At 37.6% G+C, this 27,150-nt stretch overlaps 1 protein-coding gene across 7 annotated transcripts in view; it reads left to right on the forward strand.

The window, feature by feature from the left end:
• EPHA7 (EPH receptor A7) overlaps window positions 1-27,150 on the forward strand; it is a 165,461-nt gene that overhangs the window by 126,010 nt on the left and 12,301 nt on the right. For 3 of the 7 annotated variants that reach the window (XM_083857370.1, XM_083857375.1, XM_083857374.1), the window contains 10 exons: window positions 4,310-4,418; window positions 5,113-5,168; window positions 8,970-9,095; window positions 13,224-13,409; window positions 13,970-14,031; window positions 15,061-15,270; window positions 16,335-16,484; window positions 20,966-21,159; window positions 22,263-22,418; window positions 23,590-24,477. In XM_083857370.1, the coding sequence (XP_083713496.1) occupies window positions 4,310-4,418; window positions 5,113-5,168; window positions 8,970-9,095; window positions 13,224-13,409; window positions 13,970-14,031; window positions 15,061-15,270; window positions 16,335-16,484; window positions 20,966-21,159; window positions 22,263-22,418; window positions 23,590-23,704 (1,364 nt within the window). In that variant the 3' untranslated portion in view covers window positions 23,705-24,477. Of the gene's footprint in view, window positions 1-4,309; window positions 4,419-5,112; window positions 5,169-8,969; window positions 9,096-13,223; window positions 13,410-13,969; window positions 14,032-15,060; window positions 15,271-16,334; window positions 16,485-20,965; window positions 21,160-22,262; window positions 22,419-23,589; window positions 24,478-27,150 lie in introns of those variants that run through there. The other 4 variants (XM_083857371.1, XM_083857377.1, XM_083857373.1 and 1 more) reach the window with 4 other exon arrangements.

Genomic DNA, 27,150 nt, shown 5'->3' on the forward strand with positions numbered 1-27,150 from the left:
GTTGAATGCCCAAGTACCAGCTCCCTGTGTTGCCCTCTGAGCCTGAGCACAGTTTGAGCAGAGGTAAGGACTTTCCTGTCCTGAGGCTGATTGCCTGTCATCACTGTTGTGGCATCACCAGTGACAGGTAGCCATGCAGGCACCCCCTGAAAAGACCTTCTGCATCCCAAAATCATTCACCTAAGAACATTCTAGCATCTTTCTTTCTGCCAAGCCACAGGGATCATTCCAGAAGCTGTGTTCTGATTTACTCTCACACCAGCAGACTGAGTTCATCACACAGGAGAAGCAGCAGAGTACCTGAACACAGGCAGATGTCTTACACTGCTGTCGCTGAATTTATACCAGACCTGCCCACAATTTGCCCCCTCCCCTCTTTTTAAAAAGATACAAAAATAAATCATACATTGCATCCCACCTGTCTTAACCAGTTGGCCAGTGTACCGTGTCCCCAACATTTTCCAGAGCCCAAAAAACATTGTCTGCTTGCTTCCAGAATGTGCCAGTACCCAAAATCTGTGAGGCACTTAGAGCAACCCACTCACATATGTCAGCCTCTATGCACTTATCTTGGCTACTGGACTAGGTGACAGGCTGGGCTGGGGATTTTTCCAAGCTTTTTTGGATGGGTGAAGCTTCACACCCTGGCCATTATGACAGGATTCTGCCTCCACTTCCAAGTGAGATTTTCAGTGAAGTTCAAAGAGAGATGGGAACAGTTTGAGGAAATGCTGCATTTTACAGAATTTTGACATTCCTTGGGATTGTCTGTTTTGATGGCCTAGATAAGTTGCAGGAACTAAGTTGTATGACTTGTGCCCCTATGCTCTTGCACAAGACAGTCAGCAATGATTTCTTAAAAGGTGCACAAGTGGAATACAGGCAAGTCTGCAGTAGCATCTTACTGACCTGTGTATCTCAGAAGGTTATAGTTACTTAAAGATAAGCATTCATTTTTAGTTAAAGACTTACAGGAATAGTGTGCATTTCCTCATATGCGTTAGAGAAAATACAGAAAAATTACAAGTTTTTTTAGGAAATAAAATTAGAGGGGTGTGTGTATGCATGTGTGTGTAATTTCCCTCCAGTGCAGACTATTCTAAATCTGTGTAGTATAACAAGGGGTTTGTTATTTTGGGTGGAAACAATTGGTACAGGTCAGTGTCAGTGACAAAATAAATCATGTTGATTGGCTTATTTCTCCCAAGAAAAGTCTAGGTTATTTGTTTCTATGGGAACCTCTGAAGTCTGTAACAGGAACCCAGTTCTGTGGAGTTCATAAATCCTGGTGTAGACATTCCTGTTCAGTTACCAGTATCAGCAGTAAACCATATTATCATGCCATTAATTTCATCATTCAGCTATCAGTTTGTTTTCCTTTTTTTTCTTCTCTTTCATCTGTTGGCTGCATTTCAGTCATGGGACAGTTTACATGGCCCCAGTCCTGCTGGAGACAGATGGGGTTCACCTGTCTAAAAAGGGGAAATGGATTCTAACCCATGAGTTTGCAGGTCTGATTGACAGGGCTTTAAGCTAGGTTTGAAAGGGAAAGGGGGTAAGACCAGGCTCACTTGAGGTGAGTCTAGGGGTTTCATGCCAATGTTGGGGGTGAAATCAGCCCAGCTGAAGTGTATCTGCACCAATACACACAGTATGGGTAGCAAACAGGAAGAGATGGAGGGAAATCTTATAGGCACAGTAACAGGCTGTCCTTGTATGCTGAAAGGTGAGCCGGGGGGAAGAAAACTGGTGTGGCTGGATAGGGAACTTTCACTGGGATTCAGGGGGAAGAAAGTTTATGACCTTTGGAAGAAAGGGGCAGGCAACTCAGGAAGTATATAAGGATGTTATTAGGTCATGTGGACAGAAAACTAGGAAGGTGAAAGCTCAGCTAGAATTCAATTTGGCCACTGTTGTGAAAGATAATAACTGTTTTTATAAACGAGTTAATAAAAAAAAGAGTATCAAGGAAAATACCCGTCCTTTCCTTGATGTGGAGTGTAACCAAGGATGAGGAATAGGCTGAGGAAGGTCCTCGATGACTGGAGATTGGCCAATGTGACACCCATCTACAAGAAGGGTTGGAAGGAGGGTCTGGAGAGCTACCAGGTGCCAGGGAGGGTTGTGGATCATCTTGGGTATGATTACACAGCACAGCACATACAGGACAACAAATGGATCAGGCACAGCCAGCTTGGGCTTAGGAAAGACAAGTCTTGCTTCATCAATCTGATCTCCTTTTATTACAAAGTTCCCTGCTTAGGGGATGTAGTCCACCTGGACTTCAGAAAAACCTTCAATACTGATTCCCACAGCATTCTCCTGGAGAGACTGATAGCCCATGGCTTAGACAGGTGAACTCTGCTGGCTAAAAGATGGATGGATGGCCAGGCCCAGAGGGTGGTAGTAAATGGTGCCTCATCCAGCTGGTGGATGGTCACTAGTGGGGTTCTCCTAAACTCAGTAATAGGGCTAGTCTTGTTTAATAATATAATTGATGATTTGGATTCCCTCAGTAAGCTCTCAGATGACCCTCAGTTGGACTGGAGTGTTGATCTGCTGGAGGACAGGAAAATTCTGTAGAGGGATCTGGACAGTCTGAATTGATGGGCTAAAGACAGCTGTATGAGGTTGGTAAGGCAAAGTGTTGAAACCTGCACTTTGGTCACAACCTCATGCAACACTACAAGCCCAAGGAAGAGTAGCTGGAAATTGGCCCAGTGAAAAAGGACCTGGGGATGATGAAAAACAGCTGGCTGAACATGAACCTGTGTGTGCACAGGTGCCAAGAAGGCCAATGGCATCCTAGCTTGTTTCAGGAATGCTGTGACCAGTGGGATTAGGATAGTGATCATCCTTCTATATTTGGCACTGGTGAGGCCACAGCATGAGTCCTGTATCCACTTCTGGGCTCCTCAGTTTGAAAAGGACATTGAGTTGCTGGAGCATGTCCAGAGAAGGGCAACAGAACTTGCAGCAGCACAGGTCTGATGAGGAGAAGCTGAGGGAACTGGGGTTGTTAAGCCTGGAGAAATGGAGGCTCAGGGAGGAGCCACTCTATAATGAATGGAGCTTGTTGTAAGGTGGGGGTTGGTCTCACCTCCCAGGCAATTAGTGACAGGACAAGCAGACAGAGCCTCTTGATGAACCAGGGGATATCAGGAAGAATTTTGTCACTGAACAGGTGGTTAGGTGTTGGAAGGGCCACCCAGGGAGGTGTTCCAAGGGCCAATGTAAGTGGCATTTACTGCTGTGGTTTAGTTGATACGGTGGTGTTTGGTCAAAGGTTGGACTTGATGATCTTGGAGGTCTTTTACAACCTAAATGATTCTATGATTTTGTGATTCTGTGATTCCAGCTGACTCTCACTTACACGATCCCTCCTGTCTCATCCTTTATTCATCTCCTGGTTCAGATCCTCTCTGTTACAAACCAGTGCATCTCCACAGAGTTCCAGAGAGCTGTGCTTATTTAATGTGTCTCTGAGTACATGGCCACCCTTATTAGATGTCAGCCAGGCAATGTTTTTAACAAGCCTCAAGGTTTCTCAGGCTAAGTATTTACATCCTCAGTTTACATTAATGTGACATGTATACATTTGCATATATTAATAGAATTGGCATATCTGAATAAAAAGAGCAATAATGTGTGGATATTTTAGCATGTAAATTCTCTGAAGCATGGAGAATTCCATTTTGTATTAATGTGGAAGCACCTTTTTGTTGCTAACAGAAACAAATGGTAAGTAATAATAGCCATTTACAATGATTAATAGCAGTAAGAGATTGAAATACGCTACCTAGGAAATCTGTGTTAATAGTGTTTCAGCTCAAACATTTTTCTTAAAAACACTATTTCCTTGGAAACTCTCAAAGTCATATCAATGAGTTTTAGAGGGGAGGCTAGGAGCAGAGTTAGGGATTACCCTCCTACTATCCCTCCTTACAGGGATATCCAGGACTCCGCTTTTAGGAGGGAGTCAAAACAGATGCAGCAAAGCAGTAGTAGAGAGTGGAAGAGACTGATGCTAGTGGTGCTGGCTTTCAGTTAATGGCTGTACCACTTTGGCTAAGGAGATTCCATCTTGGCTTCTTTTTAATCAGTGTAGACAATCATTAACCCATATAGCATTTAGTTGAATTTCCAATACAGGCCCTTATTTAAACTTACTTTATCAATGCAATTGCTTCAAACAAAAACAGTCTACAATGGTAGACAGTCTACAATTCATGATGATCGACTTAAATTTTTGAAGTCCCTTAGCAGGGATTAATTTTTAACTAATCTCAGCTTTGTGCTCTGTTTGTAGCCACAGCTGTTTCCAGTGAACAGAATCCTGTTATTATCATAGCTGTGGTTGCTGTGGCAGGAACTATCATCCTGGTCTTCATGGTGTTTGGATTCATCATCGGACGAAGGTATTGCATCTTTGATCGACATAACCACATCTGACACTACTCTTGTGAACTCTTGAGACGCAGTTAAACCTGGGATAGTGATTTGCAAAACTGAAACAGAAATAATTCTTAGTAAGGACAGTTTTCATTTAAATCCCGTTATCAATTATACGGTTTGTCCTCTTACTTTGGAGAGATACTTGTATCAAGATGTTCTTTTTGTCCTACGTAAATGTGCTGTAAAAGGAACCCCTAGCAGGTTTTTTACCTCTACTCCTCAAAGTCTCTCTTTCTGTTCAGTTTTCTCACATGGAGAAGTCTGACATTTTTATCTGATCAGCCTTTAAATGACTTTACATTCAAGAAAAAGAGACACAGCAGTAAGTTTAAGAATAACCTCATGTAAAACAGTGTTCTACTTTCAAGTTCTTTAATCCTCTGTTTTATCTGTAGAAGCCTTTCATAAGAAGTAGAATTTTTTCTCTAGGACCTGTCCCGACTGGTATTTGATACAAAAGCCTTTTGATTGCAACTGTTCATGATTTATTTAAAACTCTGCTGTCAATAGAATTATAGGTGAAAGTTTCAAAGGGCCTACAGCAGTTAGGTGCTCAGTGCCTGAAAATCCCAGCCTGCAGAACTGATTTTGTCAGGACTTTAGATGTGAGAAGTAAATCATTATTTACTAGTGAAACTGGTTTTTTCCTCTTTTCAGGCATTGTGGCTATAGCAAAGCAGATCAAGAAGGGGATGAAGAACTTTACTTTCATTGTAAGTGTTTTGCTTTTTTTCTCTCCCTTTCAAAAATTCCCAATTGCAATAGTGTAGACAATACTAAACCAAGACTCCATGAAAGATAATGCCATAGGAAATTCAAAAATGCTGTGTAAATAGCAAGTGGGAAGTTAAACACTGTAAAAATGTGACCTACACAAAAAGAATGCAGATAAAAGTCACCATTGTTCACACAGATGGTTTTATTGCTATAGATGCCTATGATATACTGTTGTTTTCATTCTGCACTTTTTGTTTTCTTTTGGTTGCTTTGAATACATGTTTCACATTGTCCTAATGATCCCTCTGAGGTGCAGTATTCAAGAGACCTTTGCCTAAGTGACTTTTTGATCGTTACCTTAGGCAAACTTCAGATTAACAATGTGTGAGTCACTGCATCACCCTAAAATGAAGCTGTTCTGCTCAAAAGCTGTGTTTTGCTACTGTGACTACAGTAACACCATCAATATTTACGAAACACAGTATCCTTAAAAATAGAATATTTAATATGAAAAGAAAGGTCAGCCACTTCATTACTGTTGTGTGATCTAGAATCACTTGCCTAGCTAAGAATAGTACCTAAAGCCTCTACTGTTAAAATTACATCTACCTTTTCAACTTAAACTAGAACCTTGGGAAAACTCAATAAAACACATCTTTCTTGGTTTAATGACAATTGAAAATGTAAGGGGAGAGGAATGTTTTAACCTGTTTTAGTCATTAATTCAGGAAGTGTGTTAAACTCAGTTGCAAAATTATTTTGAGCAACTATAATTGAAAAATCACAGTATTAAAGTGAATGTAAGTTCTGATGCTGAACCATGCCAGTCCTTCCAGTCTTCTTCCATACCTGGTAACTCTCACATGCTATTTAGTCATGCTGTGCTGTATTTAGCCTTTGTTGTCTACCAATAATTGCAGTTGTAGCTTAAATCCATCAGATTATTATGTTTTTTATGAAAGCAATAAGGCTTGTTTTAGATACATTAAAATCATGAGCTATTATCTAAAAGTAATGTCACATGGAAAATGAAGTAGCCACTAGGCATAAATTCGAAGCATTTTTCTCAATGCATTCCTCTTTAAACGAATAGTTCTAGCCAAAGCTCCACTCAAAATCAGTTTTACCTTTCTTCCCTGAAAAAATCAGCTGGAAATTGGTCGCATTTCCTAAGTTTGGGTGTGTGGCTATCTAAATTGTTTAAATGCAGTGAATGTCAAAGTAAGGAGTGACATCATTGCAGTTTTAGTCAATCAATTTGTAAACTGTGCCAGAAAGACTGAAAATAATAATGAGATAAGAATTATGTATCATGCACTTTGCAGTGCAGCTAATTCTAGAGAGTTTGTCAAAAATCTCATTTTACTTAAATGCTACTCTTCTGGGAGTGATGGATTTGGAATTTGCCTCTCAAAATGCATTATACGCTTTTCACATCTCCAGAAGAGCTACTACTTTTATTTTTAAAATCCCTGTTATGTCCTTGAAGGAAAAGATTAACTATGTATTCTTGTATGTCAGTGTATAAACAAAAGGGATACACTAACTAAATAATTTCTTATCTCCATTATTGGTGAAATTTCTTTTAATTTCAGTAAAAGTGTAAATTAATTAATTTGAAAGCTGGTAATTAATAATTGATAGTTGATCCAGGAATGGTGAGATTTTATGAATGTGCCTTTCCCTCATTTTACTTTCAAGAAGTCTGGATATCTAGAAAATTAGCCTGATTATTGAGCATACACAGTCTTTCTTAAGTTGTGGCACCAGATAAAAGTCACTTCTTGCCAAACTAGTTTTCCTTCATCTGTTGATTGTAGGTGTAGCATTTAATTTCTTTTGATAGCCAGGTGCAGAGTAAGATGGAACCTAATGCTGTGGTCACCAGCTTTGTCACAGAGCTGTGAACACCATTTTGGTGGCCTTTTGCTCTGTAGTAGCTAGACAACATTCTTCTGCACTGAGGTACCAGATGGGATTTTCAAAAAATGTAACTTGCAACAAGCACTCACGTAGAACAAAAACTTAAAAGCAAACATTTTTTAAAGCAGAATTCTAAAGCAGTGCATCTAATGGACCATCATATATTTCATTTCAGTTCCCTTCATCTCTCTTTGACCTCAAGTGCTACACTTGAAGATACAAGTACAATGTAGGAGTTTAGTCAAGCAATTCAGATTTATATTTGGTTTCCTCCTCCCTTTTTCATCTAACAATGTCTGCAAATGCAGGCCAGCATTATTTCACGTTGCTATGCCAGGATAGCCTTGGCCTGTCAAAATGTTTTATGACAGCTTGAACAAAGAACCATCAGAGGCCCACTTGAGATTCGCAAGGTTACTTCCAATCCAGGCCCTTTATCACAAACACAAGAGTATGTCTCCTCCATCTCCTTGCCTTAAAGCACTACTACCAGAGGTCAACCTACTACTTAATTCTCATTTTGTCATGTCTCTTTTGGTTTTAAGAAATAAATATTTAATAATTTTAAAAATTCTCAGCATATAAATTTCTAATACAACTGAAAGAAGATCCATTTAAATACATTATGTGACAGATAATGACATCTGGACAACATTTCAAATAATTTCCCTGACTGTAAATTCATTATCTTACTGAAACAATTTCTCTAGGTTTGGGTATTTTTTTTCCTATGGTTTGTGGATTTAGGTCATTTGTACCATCCAAAACATAAATGCACATGATTACTAAGCTGTTTTTCAATATATTTTCAAATTAAATATATTTTATGTGAAATTAAAAGAATACAAAGCAACTGAAATTTATTTATGTTTTGTATTAATTTTTGATCCTGTTTTTGTATGTGAATATATCAATTAACAGAGGAACATTTTTGCATTTTCATATTGAGTTTTAATTCACTCCTTTAATTAAAGCTCAAGAGTATAATCCTAGTGAGCAAATTTACTTCATAAAAATTGCTTGATTAATAGATTTCCAGGGTTGCTCTACTATCACCAGGAGTTTGACCAGAATAGCAAAGAATAATTTACCTGAATCATCAGCAAACTGAGGGAAAAAACTTGCATGCTGTCCAGAGCACTATGCTGCCTGAGCTGCACTAAGCATGAAGAAAGAATGGGCAAAAAACAAGTTGCTGTCTTATTCACTCAGGTCTTTGAAAGGAGAGATAATTGTGCCACAGAGGCCGCTTTCCCTTCCTGTGCCTTTACAAGTTGGCTACCGGTGTTTCTCATGTTCATATTATAGTGCAAGAAATACACCTAAGGATGTAATTTCTGAGTGCTGTGAATAGTTTGACTACTACCAGAGTCTACAAACAATATTCTATTCAGTAGATTAAGCAAATTCAGAGAGGTGGAGGAGCCTTTCAAATCCCTCTAGAGGGGAGAAGTAAGATAAAGAAATGCTGTTTACATGTCCTGGGTGAAGAGTGTAAGATGTCCTTACACGGAAAAGAAACTTTCACCTCCTCTGGTGGTGTTATACCCTTTCCCCGCTTTGTTTTTACTCCCACTCAACCCTTGCATTTTTTTCCATTAAGCACTATTTAATATTTATTATTTCTTTCAGTTCAAGAGGAGATGCAGATGCTAATGTTAGTCATTTTTTAGAGATGGGATTGTGTATACTTGTGTCAGTATGCTTGCAGATGATGCCTAAAACTAAGATTGCCTCTCAGAGCAGCTCTGGCTCAGGCAGCATGGAAACAGGTTCACTCTTCCAAGGAGCACTCTGCATAATGAAATTCCTGGGCTGACTGCACAATAAGTGCTTTTGCTTCATCACAGTCATGCTTTCTTACATCATTACAGTTAAATTTCCAGGCACCAAAACCTACATTGACCCTGAAACCTACGAGGACCCAAATAGAGCTGTCCATCAATTCGCCAAGGAGCTAGATGCCTCTTGTATTAAAATTGAGCGTGTGATTGGCGCAGGTAAGGCTGCCGTGGCTTCCTGATTCAACTGTTCCATTTAGCCGGGATCGAAACTCATACATCATAATGACAGGCAAATAATTATACCTCAGGTACAGAAGAACTTTTTGCATTTGCCAGAGTGGTTAAGAGCAATGAAGCTGCACTCGCTTCCAAAATGTAAAAACAAACAGGGGCAAAAGCCCAACAACAGCTAAAAAAAACCCAAATAAATGAGTAAATTAAAAGTCTTGCTTGACATTGAGAGCTTATATGTTTTTAATTAAGTATCTGCTGTTAAAATTGGAACTGGGGGGAGTGGGCCAGTTGTGCTGCCTATTATTTACTGTGACAGTAAAAGCGTTAGGCATTTGTGCAAGTTGTGCTCGCTTGCCTTTTTGCAAGGGGGCTTTTTGACCTCTGCAGCTTTGTTCATGTGAGTAAGGAAAACTGGCTGCAGCACAAAATCTTAAACAGAGAGTAGGAAGGTCTTGTTTCTGTATAACAAAATCTTCCCTGAGGCTGTTTTTTCCTCTACCATTTTTCTTTTTGATATTTTATGAATACAAAAAGTTATTGTTTAACTTCTTATGACTGATTGTAATTGCACCAGCACTACATTGCTTTTTTTTTTTCTCTTGAACTGTCTACCACCTACTTAAGCCATGGTGTTCATGCTCTAAAAAGGCAGTTTCATTTGTTTGCATTAATAAGATACGTGACATTTTTATTGCACTACTCCATGTAGTGAAATTAAGTTTCCATGAGTAAGAAAAATATCAAATACTTCAGATTCCTGGAGGAAATGTTCTTTTGCTTTCCTGTTGTTTTATGTAAGTATTAGTAGAATACTTTAAAAATCACCCTGTAGTTTGGTACTGTAAATTACATGTTGCGGTGTTATTTAAAAACAGAAGAAGAAATTTCTCTAGAATAAGTGGTTTTACCTGTAAAAAAATCTTTACACTTAGAATTCACAACGCCTTTTTAAAGTAACCTCAGTCATGTTGAATCATGTCTTAATCAAGGAGTAGTGCCATTGAAATTAACCACACTGCTGAGCAAATTATTCCTTCAATGAGTAAGAGCATAAGAATTCAGCCTTTGTTAACTAGTAATTTTTGTGATGCCAGAATGGCAGCATCTCTTCTAATAAATACACAATATGCAAGATTAGCATAGAAAAATTGCTGAGCTTTATCTTTTGCTTTGAGTTAAAAAGCTACCAGCATAGCAGCAGTTCAGAGCACAAAGATATATTCAGTTGGATTTTGCTAACGCCTTCTGAGAAAAATGCTGAAAACACTTGAGCTGCAGAGTTTAAAATGCATTTTCACTGTTATGACAAATTCCAGAATGTTAATTTTCTTGACTGCAGATGAATTTATTCTTGATTTTAATGAACATAATTGATAGCAAAAACAACTAAAGTGTGTCAGTAGTCAATCTGAAGAAAGTTAATTAAGAGTGCAGTGGTGAAAGCATATTGTGTATCGTGTTTAGCTATGGCTTTAACCTGTTGATGTAAATAGCAAACAGGAGTGAAATGAAATGCAGTCCAGGAACAACAGCAGCAAACAGACCCAAAACAGCAGCTGAAACTCATACATCAAAGAAGAATATGGAATTTCTGCTAGTGACAGCACCAGAAAAGCCACTTAGCAATCTCTATATGCATCATCAATGCTATCCACATCAACTATTGAGTAGTGCCACATCTCTCAGACACAAACAGGGTGCAAGTATGCTTGTGCTCAATTTGCATGAGGGGTATGTGCTTTCCTTGCCAACATTTTCATTACCATCCCGCTGTGGCCACCTGTCAGATAAAGAATATGGTGTCCACTATGTTAAGTTGCTCATACCACACATCCTTTGTTTTAGCCTCTGCTTTGTTGACATGCTGAGCTAGTGGCTGTGCAGCTGTGCAGTATTCCCTCTCTTGTTGTCATATTTTCTGGTTTATTTTTGGGAATCATTTCAACTGAATATACTATTTTCTTGGGAAGAAAAGTCATTGGCTAGAATCCTGGGCTGAAATGCATAACGTACAAGTTGAAGTTTCTGGTTTGCCCAAGTGTGTGTGATCTGCCTTTGGAAGTCAATCAAAATCAGATCACAGAGAGCTGGAAAGGAGTTAAGCCTTGGTGTCTCCTGTGCCAAGTATCCTAATTACCTGGCTCTGAAATATCACAGGCACACAGGCACACTCCTATACTCATGTCTTGTTTTCGGCATGGAATGAAACAATTTTGGAAAGTACTGCTAGAGAAAATTGTTATCCTTTAGGAAGTTCTTATGGCTAGGAGCTGTGAGTGAGGTGAGTGCTGAATTCATTAATAGTCATCCATGTTGCTAATGAAGTGTAGGTGGGAGATTAAGGCACCAAGCTAGGGGCATGAGCAGCTAGTTGTTGTGTATGTAACAGCTATACCTCGTGGCATTCTTAGCTCAGTGCCCAAGGATGGTTGAGGATAATATGCAGGAAGGAACACTCGTGTGGTCAGTTAGCTTAGGTACAGCATGGTATTAACAGGGGTATATGGAGTTGATTTGAGCTAGCCTTGGTTCAATAGCATAGAGTGTGAGGGACAGGAATTTGATTCTATATTCAGTCATCTCCTATAAGGTTCATGAAAAGAGCTATACTGAATGGAGTTTTGCTCAAACAAGTCAATTAAAAATGGTCAAATGCATGGTCAAAGTTCTACCCTTCTGGATAAACTGTAAAGCCAAGATCCAGGTACTCATTTTTTTCTTTCCCAAAAACTCGATTTGAGGCTGATAGAACAGTAGGGTTCAAATACTGACGGTTGTCATAAACAAGACCTTTTGCAGCCCATCCTTAAAAATGTCCCAACATCTCTCTCTTCAGGCATTCAGCCCAACTTCTGGACATGCTTCTCGCCACTGACAGCCAGACACCTTGCTAGTGTGCATGTCCACTTAAGTCCTGACCCCACAAGGTTTCTCCCAAAAGGATTCTCTAATCAAACTCGCTGTGTAGGTCTTGTCTAGTTCAGTCATTTTTTCAGCACTCATCCTAAAACATGTCTTTGTATGTCGGCATACTTGTGGATATCTTAATGTTAAGATACTCCACAGGTAAGCAGAAAATAAATTTCTGACTTGATTGGATTTGGAGGAGGGACTTGGAACCATAACTCTCAAACTCCAGATGAATTTGTGAAGTGCCAGATTACTAAATATTTTTGTGGTTAATCTTTCTTTTTAAAGAGATTTAAAGCCTTTTATTCAGTAACATATGTTACTACCCTCTTCTATGTATACTAGGAGATTTTTCTTCCTGTCTGCAGAATTGGAGATCTCACTTTCGCTCTCTGCTGACACAGCTGTGAGGCAAGGGACAATACTTAAATCTTTCATAATCTCGTTAGTAGTGAGGTAGATATATTGCCATTCAGCTCCACACCTCACATGCTTCCATCCTCTTTCCTGTCTGATGGAATCCAATTACTTCCCTTCCAGATTTGGTTGTTGGGGCTTTTTTTTTTTTTTGTATTCTTGCTGGCTGTTTGGTCTTTTTTATCACAGGCTTCTTAAAGTTCCAGTTTTCTGTTAGTTTAGAACCTTTTACAAACTTGCAGCATTTGCTTGTGTTTGTTTAATGTAACAAAATTGTTATAAGTCACACCTTTAATTTCATAATCTGTAAAGTAAATTATCCTACTTCAAGGTAATAATGTAGTGCTTCATTTAACACCATAAGGATGCTAAATTAAAAGCAGCTCTGCAAGAGCTTCCTTTTGAAAGAAAAAAAGCCCATTGCAACTGATAGCAATGAAACCATGTAGAGCAGTATGACATTTTTACTTAGGAATGGTATTACTGTTTCAATAATAGTGTTTTCTTATGAAAGCCACTTCATCTTTTATTTTCTGTTCTTGAAAAAAAATGCAAGAAATTACCAACAAGTCTTAAAATATTCAAATAACAGTCCTGTCAGTTGGCTTAACTGAAGTGTTTATTCCATAAGGGTCAGCAATTCATTTAAACTGCATGCCAAAGTAATCCATTTCAAATATGAACACATTAAATTTAAACACACACTTAGGTGGCTATTTGAATCAAGGACTAAAAGAAATACTGGCATACAGAGTAATTCAGCATTGATCTACTTCATTTTAGGAGAGTTTGGTGAAGTGTGCAGTGGGCGTCTAAAGCTTCCTGGCAAGAGAGACGTTGCAGTAGCCATAAAAACTCTGAAAGTTGGCTACACTGAAAAGCAGAGGAGAGATTTCCTGTGTGAAGCGAGTATCATGGGACAGTTTGACCATCCCAATGTGGTTCACCTAGAAGGAGTCGTTACCAGAGGTAAGCAGCAGCTTGGCCTGTCAGTCAAATAACAACGGAACAGCAGAAATTTCTCTGCCTTATTCGTGGTAAAGACTCAAATTATAAACAGACTGCACACTCCTAATGGATTTTCTCCTGATGCGTAACTAACTGAAACAATACTTACTTTATGCTACAACCTGAGGAAAAAGATTTAGATGAATGCATGATTAAAAGATGAAGTACTTTGAAACATATTATTTTTCTAGTTTCATTTAGCCTCAAAGACCATGCAAAGAGATAAGGTTTCTCATGTCCTTTCATATTATCTAAAGTGTCATTATTCCAGAGTCCTGTTCACACAGCAGGAGTTAGGAGAACACACTGACTTTTTGATTTGTATGGTTCAATTTTATGAATCATGACCACTTTCCATGCAGATTATTTAAGAAATTAGAGCTCTGTAACAGTGCTGGAGGGCTCAGAAATGTTCAATGTCTGAATGATTCAGTCCTTCAAAGGAATAGCGTGCATTTTATCAAAAAAAAGGGACTCCATTTGTTTTACAGTTCTCAAATATCTGTCTTCTTTTCTTTCAGGGAAACCAGTCATGATCGTAATAGAATACATGGAGAATGGGGCCTTAGATGCATTTCTTAGGGTGAGTAACAAAATGAAAGCATATATAAACATATATTTAAAGGGACATATATTATATACTGACACTTTTAAAAATATGTCATACACCTGTGGGCATATATATGTATATATGCATTTATAATAAAATATAATTAAAATATTAATTATAACTATATTTTTTTATTATCTTCAATTAAATATAATTAAAATGGTTTTCAGGTTGAAATGGAGTTTTGACAAATACTAGCAGGTTCTCTATGTTATTTCAGCAAAACCAGATCAGAAATGAGAGTATCAGACAGGATCATATGGGGACACTGTAGGAATTTATGAGTTTTAGTGTGGCATAGACATGGTGGGTTTTATTATAGCCACCAGTTGAAATTAAAACCACTGATACCTGAAGCCCAATCTTTTGCCTTTTGGGAGCAAAATATTATTGTGTCAGCATGGTGGAAATCAGCATAAAATAATCCCTAAATGAATTATGATTCTGTTTAAGAGATGAACAAAGAAAAAGAAAAGCAAATTCAGAATAATTTAGTGGTTTTTAAGTGTGTTTTGAACTCATTAGTTCTAACTCCTTACCAGGTATATATGTCAGTGTGAGATGATATGTAAACATATGAGATGATATAGAGAACAGATTTTTTTTAATAAACTCCAAGCTCTGAATGAAAATTATCTGTAGCTAGGGTTACAAAAAGGAGATAGTTCTCATTTTCTTGCTACAAATAATTATTCTGAGAGATGAAGAGCGTAGAAGCAAGCTCTAGGAATGTTAGAAAATCTTCAATAGATATTCTCTCTTAGAAGTGACTTGCCGTGAGTTAGCAAGACATATACAGTGGTTAGCAAGTTTTGTTACTATCGGTACTTTGTTACTCACACATTTCTTAACTGGATGCTTTATCTCTGAAGAAAGTATGTGTGAAGTGAATTTCTTTGCCACAGAAGGAGTAAATAAATTTAAACCTGAAGTCGTAAAACTAATTCTTACTTCTCCTCTCATCTATACTAACAAGAACTGCTGCTCCTTTCTTCCCTCCAGAAACATGATGGGCAATTTACTGTCATTCAGCTAGTGGGAATGTTGAGAGGAATTGCTGCTGGAATGAGATATTTGGCCGATATGGGATATGTACACAGGGATCTTGCAGCACGCAATATTCTTGTCAACAGCAACCTTGTTTGTAAAGTATCAGACTTTGGCCTTTCCAGAGTTATAGAAGATGATCCAGAGGCTGTCTACACTACAACCGTAAGATAAATCAATGGGTTTTAATAGTTTTGAGATATGGTTATTTAGAGGAAGTGCATCTTCTGAAGAGTATAGATAAGAGAAATACATTAATTGATGGGGGGGTTTAACCAGTCAAAAGTAAAAGTCTCTGCAGAAATCTGTCTCTAATTAGGAGATAATATTTTTGTAAGAACGTACGTTTTATTTGACAAAGTTCTAAAACTTTTGTACGGTATCTTCATTATTCCGTTCCTCATGATTTTCTGATTGAACAAATAAGGAAATTTTGCCCACAAAAATTTTAAACATCTCATTTACTATGAGTCAATTAAAATATTTGTAGACTATTACTATTTTTCAGGCTAGATTTTATCTCACCAAAGGGTTGATTAGCTTGAGGCTAGTCTGTGACAAAGCTCCACTCCTATATTTTCACTTGCTTTTGGGTGGGACGCTTTTCTTAAATATGCATTCATCAGGCACACTGTGCTCTTTATTCTTTTGTTGAGCCAGTTCCACTTTCCCCACCCATGGGGCCTGCCTGTACCTATTTTCCCATGCTGAGGGAAGGAGGGGCCCCTGGAATCTGCTCCAACAGGCACAGGGATCCAGGAAACCACAGCGGTGTTCATGGCTGTCACTCCTGCCATTGGGCTCTAAGTGGGCTCCTGGTTTAAAAATGTCAGACCAAGATTTCAGAGGAGACATATGACAAGGCAATGGGATTTATATGCACAGGTTGGGATTCCTCTCACCTAGCTTCAGCCAGCCAGGAGTTAAATGGCTAGTGTAAATCAGACATCTAAGCTGCCCTTTAAAATCAGTGGAAGGATAAGCACTTCCAAAGAAATTCATCCGACTTAGCTTATACAGGTATCTAAGTATTTATGTTCCAAGTGTTTTAAGTTACGAAACTTCCTTAGGCACCTTTGAAAATTCTGCAATTGGTCAACCATAGCAGATAGTGTAAGTGCTGTTCTTAATGCTGATGGAAGTAATCATAAATGCATTCTATGGAAGATGACACGAAAATTCTGTGAGTGAAAAAGAGAACTTTCTTCCTTTTCTATTTTTTTTCATAGGGAGGAAAAATTCCAGTGAGATGGACAGCTCCAGAGGCCATTCAGTACCGCAAATTTACATCAGCCAGTGATGTGTGGAGTTACGGAATAGTTATGTGGGAAGTGATGTCTTATGGAGAACGGCCTTACTGGGACATGTCAAATCAAGATGTAGGTTTGTCTGTTCGTGAGTGTGCAAATGTGTTACAAAAATTACATACTGTAAACATATACATATGTGTTTCACTATAAATGAATGAAATGTTGGTTTAGAAATGACATTTATCACGGTACTGTGTGGTTGTCACAAAATTAAAAAGTTACGGCACTTTCACTTTTTACTGAAATCAAAATCTTTTTTTTTGCCACATGGATATCATAGATTTCTGTCCTCAGTATCAATTAGAACTGGAACATCAAAAATAGTAATATGGGCTCTTTACTTTACTATGCTTAAGCATGGAAAGAATTAATTTTTTTTCCAATAAAAAATAATTCTGAGGTTTCTGACCTTAGAGCAATGATTAATCATTTGAAAAAAGTTGTTAGAAGTCTGAGTGGCAGTTAATGACCTACTTTGGCTTTTTCGAGTTAATTATGCTGATTTAACAGTACCCTTGTTTGCATAAAATATGATCCAGAGCAACAGGTCAGCAGTAATAGAGCAGATGGGTGTTAATCTTGACTTCTGACAGGAGTATCTATTAATAAAGAAATTACACAGGAAAAAGCCATACAGGTGTGAAAGATGTCAGAAAGAGTCTAATTTAAAGTTCTTCAGATGGGGGCTTGAGTGGGGTTTTTAATTGTTATTTTAATTTTTGATTGAATGATCAACATCAAAGTTGAAAAAAAAGATAAAAGTGTAGATAAAACTGATGATGAGTCAGTTTGGCACAGTGCAAAGTTGTTAATATTTGACAGGTCTCAGTGTCAAAGATTTCATGGACTGTCAAAATATGGGCAAACAAGTCCTTGGGGCAGAGAAAGAGAAATATTTACATTCCCCAGACACCCAGTAGAGTTTCATTTCTTTTGACACCTTCCTTCTGTACTAGATTCAAACATAAAAGAAGTCTGACAGGAATATAAGATGCCTCAAAGGCAAACCTTACCTATCTTTCAAGGAACAATAAGGAAAAACTTTTAAATAGAGAGGAAATTTTGATATCTTTATGCTTCTTATTAGATTTTGAGAAGTATTCTTTCTATTGAAAACTTCATGTAAAGCACATGAATGAGTCTCTTTCAAAAAACAGCTATTTGCTGCTTCTTACAATTTTATCCCTTTTTTAGCAACTTTCATGATAATCTTCAATAGCACATAGTTAAAAGATGGATCCATTGCTTGGTAAAATAATTTGAAATATTCCTGTATGTTGTGATCTTCAGGCATGTTTTCCCATACTATATACCAATCCCATAGGTAATCTATGATGCAAAAATTTAGAATCACCTAATGATTTGTTATTTATTTTCCTTCAAAGTCATGAGTTGGAGTATTTAATGGTAATGAAAAATTCTAAGTGTGTTCTAATTCTGCACTCAGTTTATGTATTTTAAGTGTATCATTTTGCCTAAAAAGTGGATGTGGGTGTAGTCATAGAGCAGACCAGATCTCCTAAATAATAGGCCTCCCTGACTTTGGAGCATGTCTGCTTTAGACAGCATTTCTTTAATTCTGCCCTTCCTCCTTTAAGTCATTGTTGTAGACTGATGGAGGATACATATTGTGAACTCTTTTCAAGCAAAAGCCTCCTTTTAGCAATCACCTGGAGCTAGGGTGCACCAAAAGAACACTCATCCTACAAACTCCCTGCAGAGGCACAGCAGGCTGGGCACAGATGATAGACAGGGTTGTCCCAACTTCCCTGAGCAGTGGGCTCTCCTCAGCTTCATCCTTGCTGTAACAGTAGCCCTCAAACCCCCATTCCCCTATTAGACTGCTGGTGTTCTTGGTCTCATTTTGTTTCTGACCCCAGTGCAGATTAGTTCTTCAGAAAAGGGCAAGGCTACACTTCTGGATTTTTTATCATTATTATAATCATTAATTTGTATTATTGTTTTATCACCATAGTCAGAGTTCCAACATTACATTGCCCAGTTACCCATATTTAATAATTCCTTGTTGGCATCCAGTATATAAAGTGAACAGACCCAGTCCTTTTGTATCCTGCTTTACAACCTCAGATAGCCTGGTTTTGATAAAAGCATAGTCTTAACAGTATTCCCTTTTACTCTTTTTTGCAGCAAAAGCAGAATTTCAAAAACAAATTGTGAGGAGGGGATAGATGATATAAATCAATTCTATTAGTAAGAAAAAAGAATGTTTTCTCTTTGTAGATTTGCTTATAAAAAAACCCCAAAATATCCTGCATCTATTTCTTTTTCTTTGAGTACCGATGTTTTGAACTCCACCTCCTCCTTTCTTAGCAGAGTGGACCCTTGTTGTACTTTACTTATCAATATTTTAGAATATTTTTTCAATGTTTTAGATATTCGCAGCAATTCCATCCATGTCTAGCTGATTCATTATTTTATATTTTCCCAGTTTCACCCTTTTTGCTTAGAATACACATCAGAGAAACTATTTCTGAAGTATCACCAAAGCCTTTCAAAAACAATATCACCACTTTATTCACAATTTTCTTTAGGTTTCTCTGCAGTTCGTAGTGCATGGGGAAAACTCCTGTTCTGATCCCTTCATTCATGTTTTCACTCTCCCTTACATTCTTGGATATAGTCTTATGTAGATCATTTGCCAGTTCTAATGGTATTAGATATTTTGGTGGTTGCGCTGTTGTTTCTGACACCTACTTTTTCATTTTTCACTGATCATCTCTGCCTTCTGACCTCTTAAGGAACTACTACTTCTTTTGTGGTAAATCCTACGTAGCATGCTCAAAGTGTTTAATACCTTTTGCCATTTAGAAGGTTAGAAATTTCTGCGTTACTTTTCACAGCACAGCAATTGTCCTGTACACACTGTAGGTTATTTTTTACTTTTATTCCACTACTACTTCTAAGCTTAAGGAGCTGTCCTTTTCTTTTTCCTCTTAATATGCCTCTAAAGGATCCTACATCTTACTTTTAATGCTTTCTTTACTATATAGCTCTGTTCTTCCAATTTTCCTGTTCTTCTGCAGAAAACCTCTCTCCCCACCCTCTCTGACAGACAACTTCAACGTTTGTAAAAGGTCAATGCACTCATTCTTCAAGGTGTGGATGTTTCTGCAGGAATTGAATATTTCTCAGTCATTTTTGAGCTGTAGGACAGTACTGTCATTCTAAATGTTCACAGAGAAAGCTGAGGCCTAGGGAGATGAGGCAACTTCCCTGAGGTCAGAAGGACATTCTGTGACACAAAACTGCAGTCAGTGCCCTACCACTGAGCTGTGCCTTCTCTTTTCACAAAAATTCTTTTATGCAAAAGGTTTTGATACAAAACCTGGCTGGATTTCAGCCAGCTTTTTGAAGGTCGTTCTGTATTGTCTGCAGTTCTGTCTACTTTGCAGTCCACTATTTTTACATTTTCTCACAGAACCTACAGATTATTTTCTTTCTGAGGTTATTATTTTTACTAAAACCTGGATAGTCACCAAATTTGTTTATCATACCAGATCTACTTTCCAGAACTATATCTAGAACAGTTTCTGATCTTGCTTTCTATACAAAATGAGGGAGCAAACAGTCCCATGCACTCCTCTTCAGGAACAAGCACCCTTCCTTAGCAATTCTAATGCTGCTGTGTCAGTCAATGTCAGTATACTTGAAATCCCCCATGAACAGTGTTTTAGCCTTTTTTCACTAGCTTTTCTTATCTGCCTTGCTTCCTGATGTGCTCTTTTTATTCTGCCCTCAAGGTTTACAGCAGTTTGCTGTGATTTTACTTTATCCATTTTTATTTTTACTTAAATCCAAATGGACTTGGCTGAGGAAGTCAACGGGTGGGTGTAATTCTTAGTTCAGACATTTATGCTGTCCTTTAATCATGTCATCATCTAGCATCATCTCTTATTCAATCTAACTTTCTGTGATATATTAAAATAGCATTTACCCAGGCCTTTCTCTCTCACGTGGCACAGTTCTGCTGCTTTATCATTAATATAACATGGCTAGACATAGAATACAACTTTTTCCCTAACAATTTCTATCTGCTAAACATTTTTCTTGGATCCTTTTATAATACCTTCAGGCTTCTTGTATTTTGTATGTGCATGCACAGATATCCATCCATTTAAAAGTCAGTTGCTTCTACCACACACTCTGGTAAAAACCTTGGGGCTAGTAATAATGCTTTCTGAAATAACTCCATTTATCAATCTATCTGTTGCTCCCTTGGTGAATTTAATTGTTTTTCCCCACTACTCACTTGTCTAGGTAATATAGCTATGTTCAGCAGATATCGAACAGTATGCTTAATAAGGCCAAAGATAAAGCTGGGGAAATTATTTGAAAACCTGAAAGCTAGTGTCAAAACAACAGACTCATATTTTTGCAACACCAATGGCAAATTTTAGTTTATTAATTATTTTATTTTATTTTATTTTAATCTTATTTTTATTTTTTTTTCTTAGATATTTGAACTGGGTAGCAATACATATTCTTTAAATTACTGTTGATGAAAAGTGATTAACTATGTTGGCTACTAGGTTATAAAAGCAATCGAAGAAGGCTATCGTTTGCCAGCACCCATGGATTGCCCAGCAGGACTGCACCAGCTGATGCTGGATTGTTGGCAGAAGGAACGTGGTGAAAGGCCAAAGTTTGAGCAGATAGTTGGCATTCTGGACAAAATGATTAGAAATCCAAACAGCTTGAAAACCCCACTGGGAACCTGTAGCAGGTAAGAAAAAGCTTTAGTGTGTGTTCTTATGACGGTGCACATGGCTGGGCTCTGGATGTTCTGCTTGGTGGCTGGTTCCAGTTCACACTTACTTCATCTGTCTTTCAGTTCCTCCTTCTTTCTCTTCCCTGTTCTCTTCCCTCATTTGCCCTTCTTTTTTACCATGCTAAGCAAAGCAAAAAAAAAAAAAAAAGGACTTCTGTAGAATCCAAAATAAAGTAAATATTGTGGAACTAACACATTTCTCAGTAAACTACTGCCTGCTCATAACTCTTTCCACACTCTCACCACTAGTCTATGTTTTCCTTGTTTCTTAAAATCATAAAGTCTGGGGGGCAAGGATCATTGTCTCTTGTAGTTTTATATGATGCATCCCTTGCCCTAGGAACTGCTACAGTAGAAATAGTAATTAACAATACTCATGCTTGGCCAATGTACCTTGACATGCTACACTCTAGATTTTTATCTTTCATTTTCTGGCTTTAACTCCTTTCAGTGATTGCATCTCATTGTATTTCATGATGTAGTTTTTAATGGCTTCTTCATAAATTTCAGATGAATTATTTAATCATGGTAATCTTTTGATCTGCTAGCTAGACCACTGTACTAGGGAATCAACTGCTGTTGATTCTGCTCCTGATTCTTCTACTGGCTGATTTGCTTTGTGACCTTAAGACTTTGTGCCTCTGCTCTTCCCTTGTCTTTGTTTTGTCCCATCCAATTGAAAAATGGGAATAGCTACTAGTATATTTTCTAAGATGCATAAAAGAATAGCATCTTTATTTTACTCAGCAATATAGAGACAGCTGCTGTCATGCTAGGTAATAAGGTTGATTTTCTGTTGGTAAAAGTAGTCCATTAGGCTGATTTTGCTTACTCTGACCTTTCATCTTTTATGTCAATAAGCTTAGGAAGTACATATTGTGAGCCACAGAACAGTCAAGAGCTATTCACAGAATAATCTAAACTGTGTATAAAGCCCTATAACTTTCTATTCTCAACATTTTTATTCCCAAACCTTATTTGACTCTCACCTTGCTAAATACTCCCTGATGTTTTACTCTCTTTGGAAACAACTTATTTTCCTTTTTCCTTCTCCATAGACCAATTAGCCCTCTTCTGGACCAGAACACTCCCGATTTTACCACTTTCTGCTCCGTAGGCGAATGGTTACAAGCTATTAAGATGGAAAGATATAAGGATAATTTCACAGCAGCAGGCTACAACTCTCTTGAATCAGTTGCCAGGATGACTATTGAGTAAGTTAGTACTGGGCATGTTTAACTTGCATTTAGGGATTTTCTAGGTACAATAATACACAATGTTCAACTCCAAAACTTTACCCTGAGTACTAACACAGTACTTGGGGTCAAACCAGCCATTTTAGCAGCTGATGATGTTGCATTACAGCATCTCATGAAAGGGCAAATACCCTGCTACCTCTGTGTGGCATCACTTTTTTCCCTGCTTTTCAGACCAATTGAAATAACACCAAGGGACTAGAATTTGAGGGAGAATGTGGCCCCTTCTGAAGTATGTATGTATAGGAAAATAACCACTTTGCCTGCACCACCTAATTGGTACCTTTTTCCCAATGTGTTCTGGGAAGATGTGGCATTTTCTTCTAATTGACTGGGGGCTGTCTGTGTCCTGCAAAACAGGACTTTGCATCAGGATAAGTCTGTAGAAGCAAAACAATTTTCTGAAGGCAAACATGGCCTGTATCAGTACTATCATCTTAAAACAGGTCTTCTTGACACCCTGCAAGCAACTTCCTTGTCCTGGTGGTTGCCAAACACATGTAATTCCTCTTAGAGAGCCATGGGTTTCAAAACAAGTTTCTAACCCAATATTCACAAGATTTCAACCCTATTCTTTTCTGCCTGGTGTCACTAGGGGTCTCGGCCTATAGCTTGGGACCTGTCATCAGAGTCCACAAGCTTTTAGCATTAGTAGGGGTGCAGTTGAAACTGCTGCTCCTTACTCATTTGCATGATGGGTATGTGTCAATATGCAAAAGCAGCTAGGCATCTCTTTAGGAAACAGACTATGATCCCAAAAATCTTGTATTTATACATAACTTTGTCCTGAAAACCACCCAAAGTATTTTACAAGAGGAGTGTCTTTGTCTTCGGGCATTCTTAAAAGCTACACTAAAAGGTTATCTTAATGTAAAACCTACTGACCTCCTTCTCAGATGTGGAGACCCACACAGTGTAATCACATGACACTTGTCATGTAATTGCACTCAAGGCTGAGAGGTTGAACAGTGCCTGTAGGAACTCCCCAGTGCTGAGCTGAGGTTACGGCGTAGCTTCCATGTCAGAACCCTGTAGTCCAAACCACTGCGTAGCTTTGACTCACAGTTGAATACCATACAATAGCAGTCTAAGTTGAAAAATTAACAATGTACGCATTTATCTTCCCCAGGGATGTGATGAGTTTAGGGATCACGTTGGTTGGTCATCAAAAGAAAATCATGAGCAGCATTCAGACTATGAGAGCACAAATGCTACATTTACACGGCACTGGCATCCAAGTGTGATAGACATTTCTCCCTTATGAGGGAGGTGACAGACTGAGAGAACAGCACTGGCCTTCAGTATATATGAAGTGCTGCTAGAAGACACTTGATTTCCTGGGTCCTTCCTGCAGTGAATAGAAGAGCTACAAGAAGCACCTACAGACTTGAACTCCTAAGTGCCACCAGAATTTATGAAAAGGGAATTAGGATCCACCAGTGGTGGCAAGGAAAACAGCAGTGACAATAAACAAAGTACTACCTGAATAAACATACAAACACCTTGAGCTCTCTAACCTCCTTTTTATCTAATAGACTTTTTAAATGTACATAAAAATTTAAAAAAGAATATATTTGTCAGATAAAATCATGATATTATTGTTGAATTCAACAAAATATTTTCCTTAAATCTGTGATTTCTGAATCTTTTTTTAATCATTTGTGTTTATTCTTCATAAAGACTTTCTTTTAGTATGATGTTTATATCTTTGGACCTTTTTAGTGCTAATTCAATGACACATTACTACACTGGGTACCTCTGAAGGATTATTTGAGTTCCTAGAGATTTAAGAAGCATGACCAAGCAATGTATATCTATCCGAACTTTGGTATCCCTTTGTGCCATTTCCTTTTGTTAAATCAACACCGTATTGACATGGGTAGCTAATTGGCAGGGAGTCAGGAAAATGCAAGTTGCCAAGAGCTCTGATATTTTTTAAAGAATTTTTTAAGGTTATACATATGCTATCTTTTCAAAGAAAATAAAAGAGAAAAAAAAAAAAAGTAAAGAAAAAGAAAAGCAATAATGACCCCTAAGTAGTTCTAGGCACTTTTAGCAAATTGTTTGCAAGATGATTTTAATGGACTAGAGTTAAACTGAGATATATTCTAAGACGTAGATCTACAACTGTAAACCTGCTGAGACACAGCATTGAATGGACAAGTGATTGTAGGAGTGTCTCAGAATATGGGTGCAGTTCTCCAGTGTTACCTAAACCATTTAATCTGAGCACATCACGTTTTTTTCAGTACTCTGCATTAGCAAATCTAAGAGAAATAGCTGGTGTATATTTTCTATGAGTTTAAGCCGTATGCAGTCCAGCTGTCAGAATAAGGACATAACTTTTTTATGAGAACTGTAGAGCATGAGACAAGGGGCAGTTCAAAATTTTCAATTTTTTTACAAGCTTTTACTGCTCTGAATGAACATGTGTGTGCATGGTCACACAGTTGTAACAGTCATTCATCAGGAACAGAGATGCAAAGGTAGTTGCTCAATGTAATATCTTTTCACATCATTTAAATATATATAAATTTTCTTTGATTAAAATATTTAATTACCTTAAGCAATAATGAACAGAGTCTTTACAGATATTGCAAGAATGTACATGAACCAGAGAGAAATGCTTTAAAAAAAAATCTGAAAATTGTGAACTACCCCAGCAATGAAATGCTGTACTTCCAAAGAGAATTGGGCTGCTTCTATTGATTTTGATAGAGAAAGATCCCAGGGATCAGTCATAAATTGGTCTGGTTTGATAATGTGGGCATCCACACAAAAAAAAGAAAGAAAAAAAAAAAAAAAAAAAAAAAAAAAAAGAAAAAAAAAAAACCAACAATGAAAAAAACACAAAAACAAAAGAAAAACCTTGTAAATGTTCCTTTGTAAAACTTGTAAATTTTATTTATACTGTCTTGTTTTGTACACACATTTATGTGTAGTGAGCTCTGAATACATTGAAAATGCACTATATTTTTCTATTTTACTTGCAGAGCATCACAAACAAACATGTATATTCAGTGCTACATAATGTGTTTTCCCACATTTAGGACCAAAGATAGTTATCAAAAACTTAAATGCATCATTTTTCCCCCTCCTTTTTTTCTCCCCCTTTTTAGATCACTGTACAGTGTTATATTTGTCATTTTATTTATTTGTTTCACTAGAAAAATCAGTCTGGTTATACTAATTTTTTGTCCCCACCCACCTTTGTTGAAGAAAATCTGTAAAAAAGCTTTTAACTAGCATAATCCTGATACATAGACACTTCCATTTGTAATCTTTGTAATAGACTGTAAATATATTTTTGGAACTATAATGCAATGTGCATAAGGGTTATTTTTCAGTGTCCATATATGATTGTTTATACAATTCACAGCACTTTACAGTCATGCTGAGAAGCCTAATTTATTGCCTGGATTTGGGCAGAGTAAGAAAAAAAGGTGACTATTTCTTATTTCGTATTAGATTGTCATTCAGTAGTAACAGAGTTATTTTCACTTATGCAGGTCAAGATGGATTTTTAATATTAAAATTAATTTTCTAAAAAATCTGTAGGAGTAAGATGCAGAGTAGACTGCATGCCCAATATTGGAATTAGTGCATGCAAGCACTTGGCCAAGGCACTTCAAGTAGCCATTAGAACACAATTAATAAATAAACAATTAATAAACATCCATTTTGTGTTATAACAAATGCTAGGTGCCTCACCACTGGGGTGAGCATCTGTGGGCAGCTGGGCAGGGTGCTTGTCAGCCTTGTTGCTGCTTTAGGCACCCAGCTAAGAATTTAAGAGTCTTTAAGTTCAGACACTTGCTTCCTTATAAATCTCGGCTACTGTTTCTAAGGGCTTGGTCATCAAAGGCGCCGTGCAGCAATGCTGGTATTGCTGAGAACCTACAAACCCTAAATGCAGAAGAACTGAGGTCAGGCTTCACCTTTAGGACTTGTTCAATATTCTGAAGCACAGAGGCCTCTAAGCATGTGTGGTGACTTGGGCTCACGCATGTACAAGTGAGGGCCCTAACGGTATTTCTTCCTTAATTTTCCTGGTTTGGTTTAAGCCATCTTCTTTGAATAGTAAATATATTTTAGCATTCATCTATATACCTTGACTGCCTTAATGTTGCCACAGATTTTTACACATTTGAAAGTGGTAGAGTAGACCCAGAAAGCACAATCGCGATCAACCGCAATCAATCAGATAACTTATCTACGTGTTCAGATCATTACTGCAGTTTAGAGCACATGCATGTAAATGGATTTGTAACTGGTAGAGCAGCAAAATATTGACATTGGTTACAATTCCCCAGGTTTCAGAAAACGTGGTCCAGGGTAAGAAAAATAAAGTGCCAGAGAAAGTTGATGTTCATGGGAGGAACTGAAGAAAAAGTTGGGTCACAAGGAAAATGAAAGGCTAAATAATTAAAAAAAATCCACTTCTGGCTTCATTTCAAAGAATTTGGACATTGTGCATTGTTAATGACAGATTATCAGGCTGTCAGTGAGACTGATCTTGACTTTATCCATGTGCAGGCATCCAGAAGAGAGGTGCCTAAAAAAAAGCAGGATGAATCTCCCTCTGGGAATGCTTATCTCCATTAGATGTAGAGGGAAGCCAGATGATTAGCTTAAATTAGGCATCTAATATCTATGTAGCTAAACTTAGGTAAAGTGATTCCTACCCTGT

The sequence above is a fragment of the Zosterops lateralis genome (genome assembly GCF_965231275.1).
Source record: "Zosterops lateralis genome assembly, chromosome: 3".
NCBI classification, from domain to species: Eukaryota; Metazoa; Chordata; class Aves; order Passeriformes; family Zosteropidae; genus Zosterops; species Zosterops lateralis.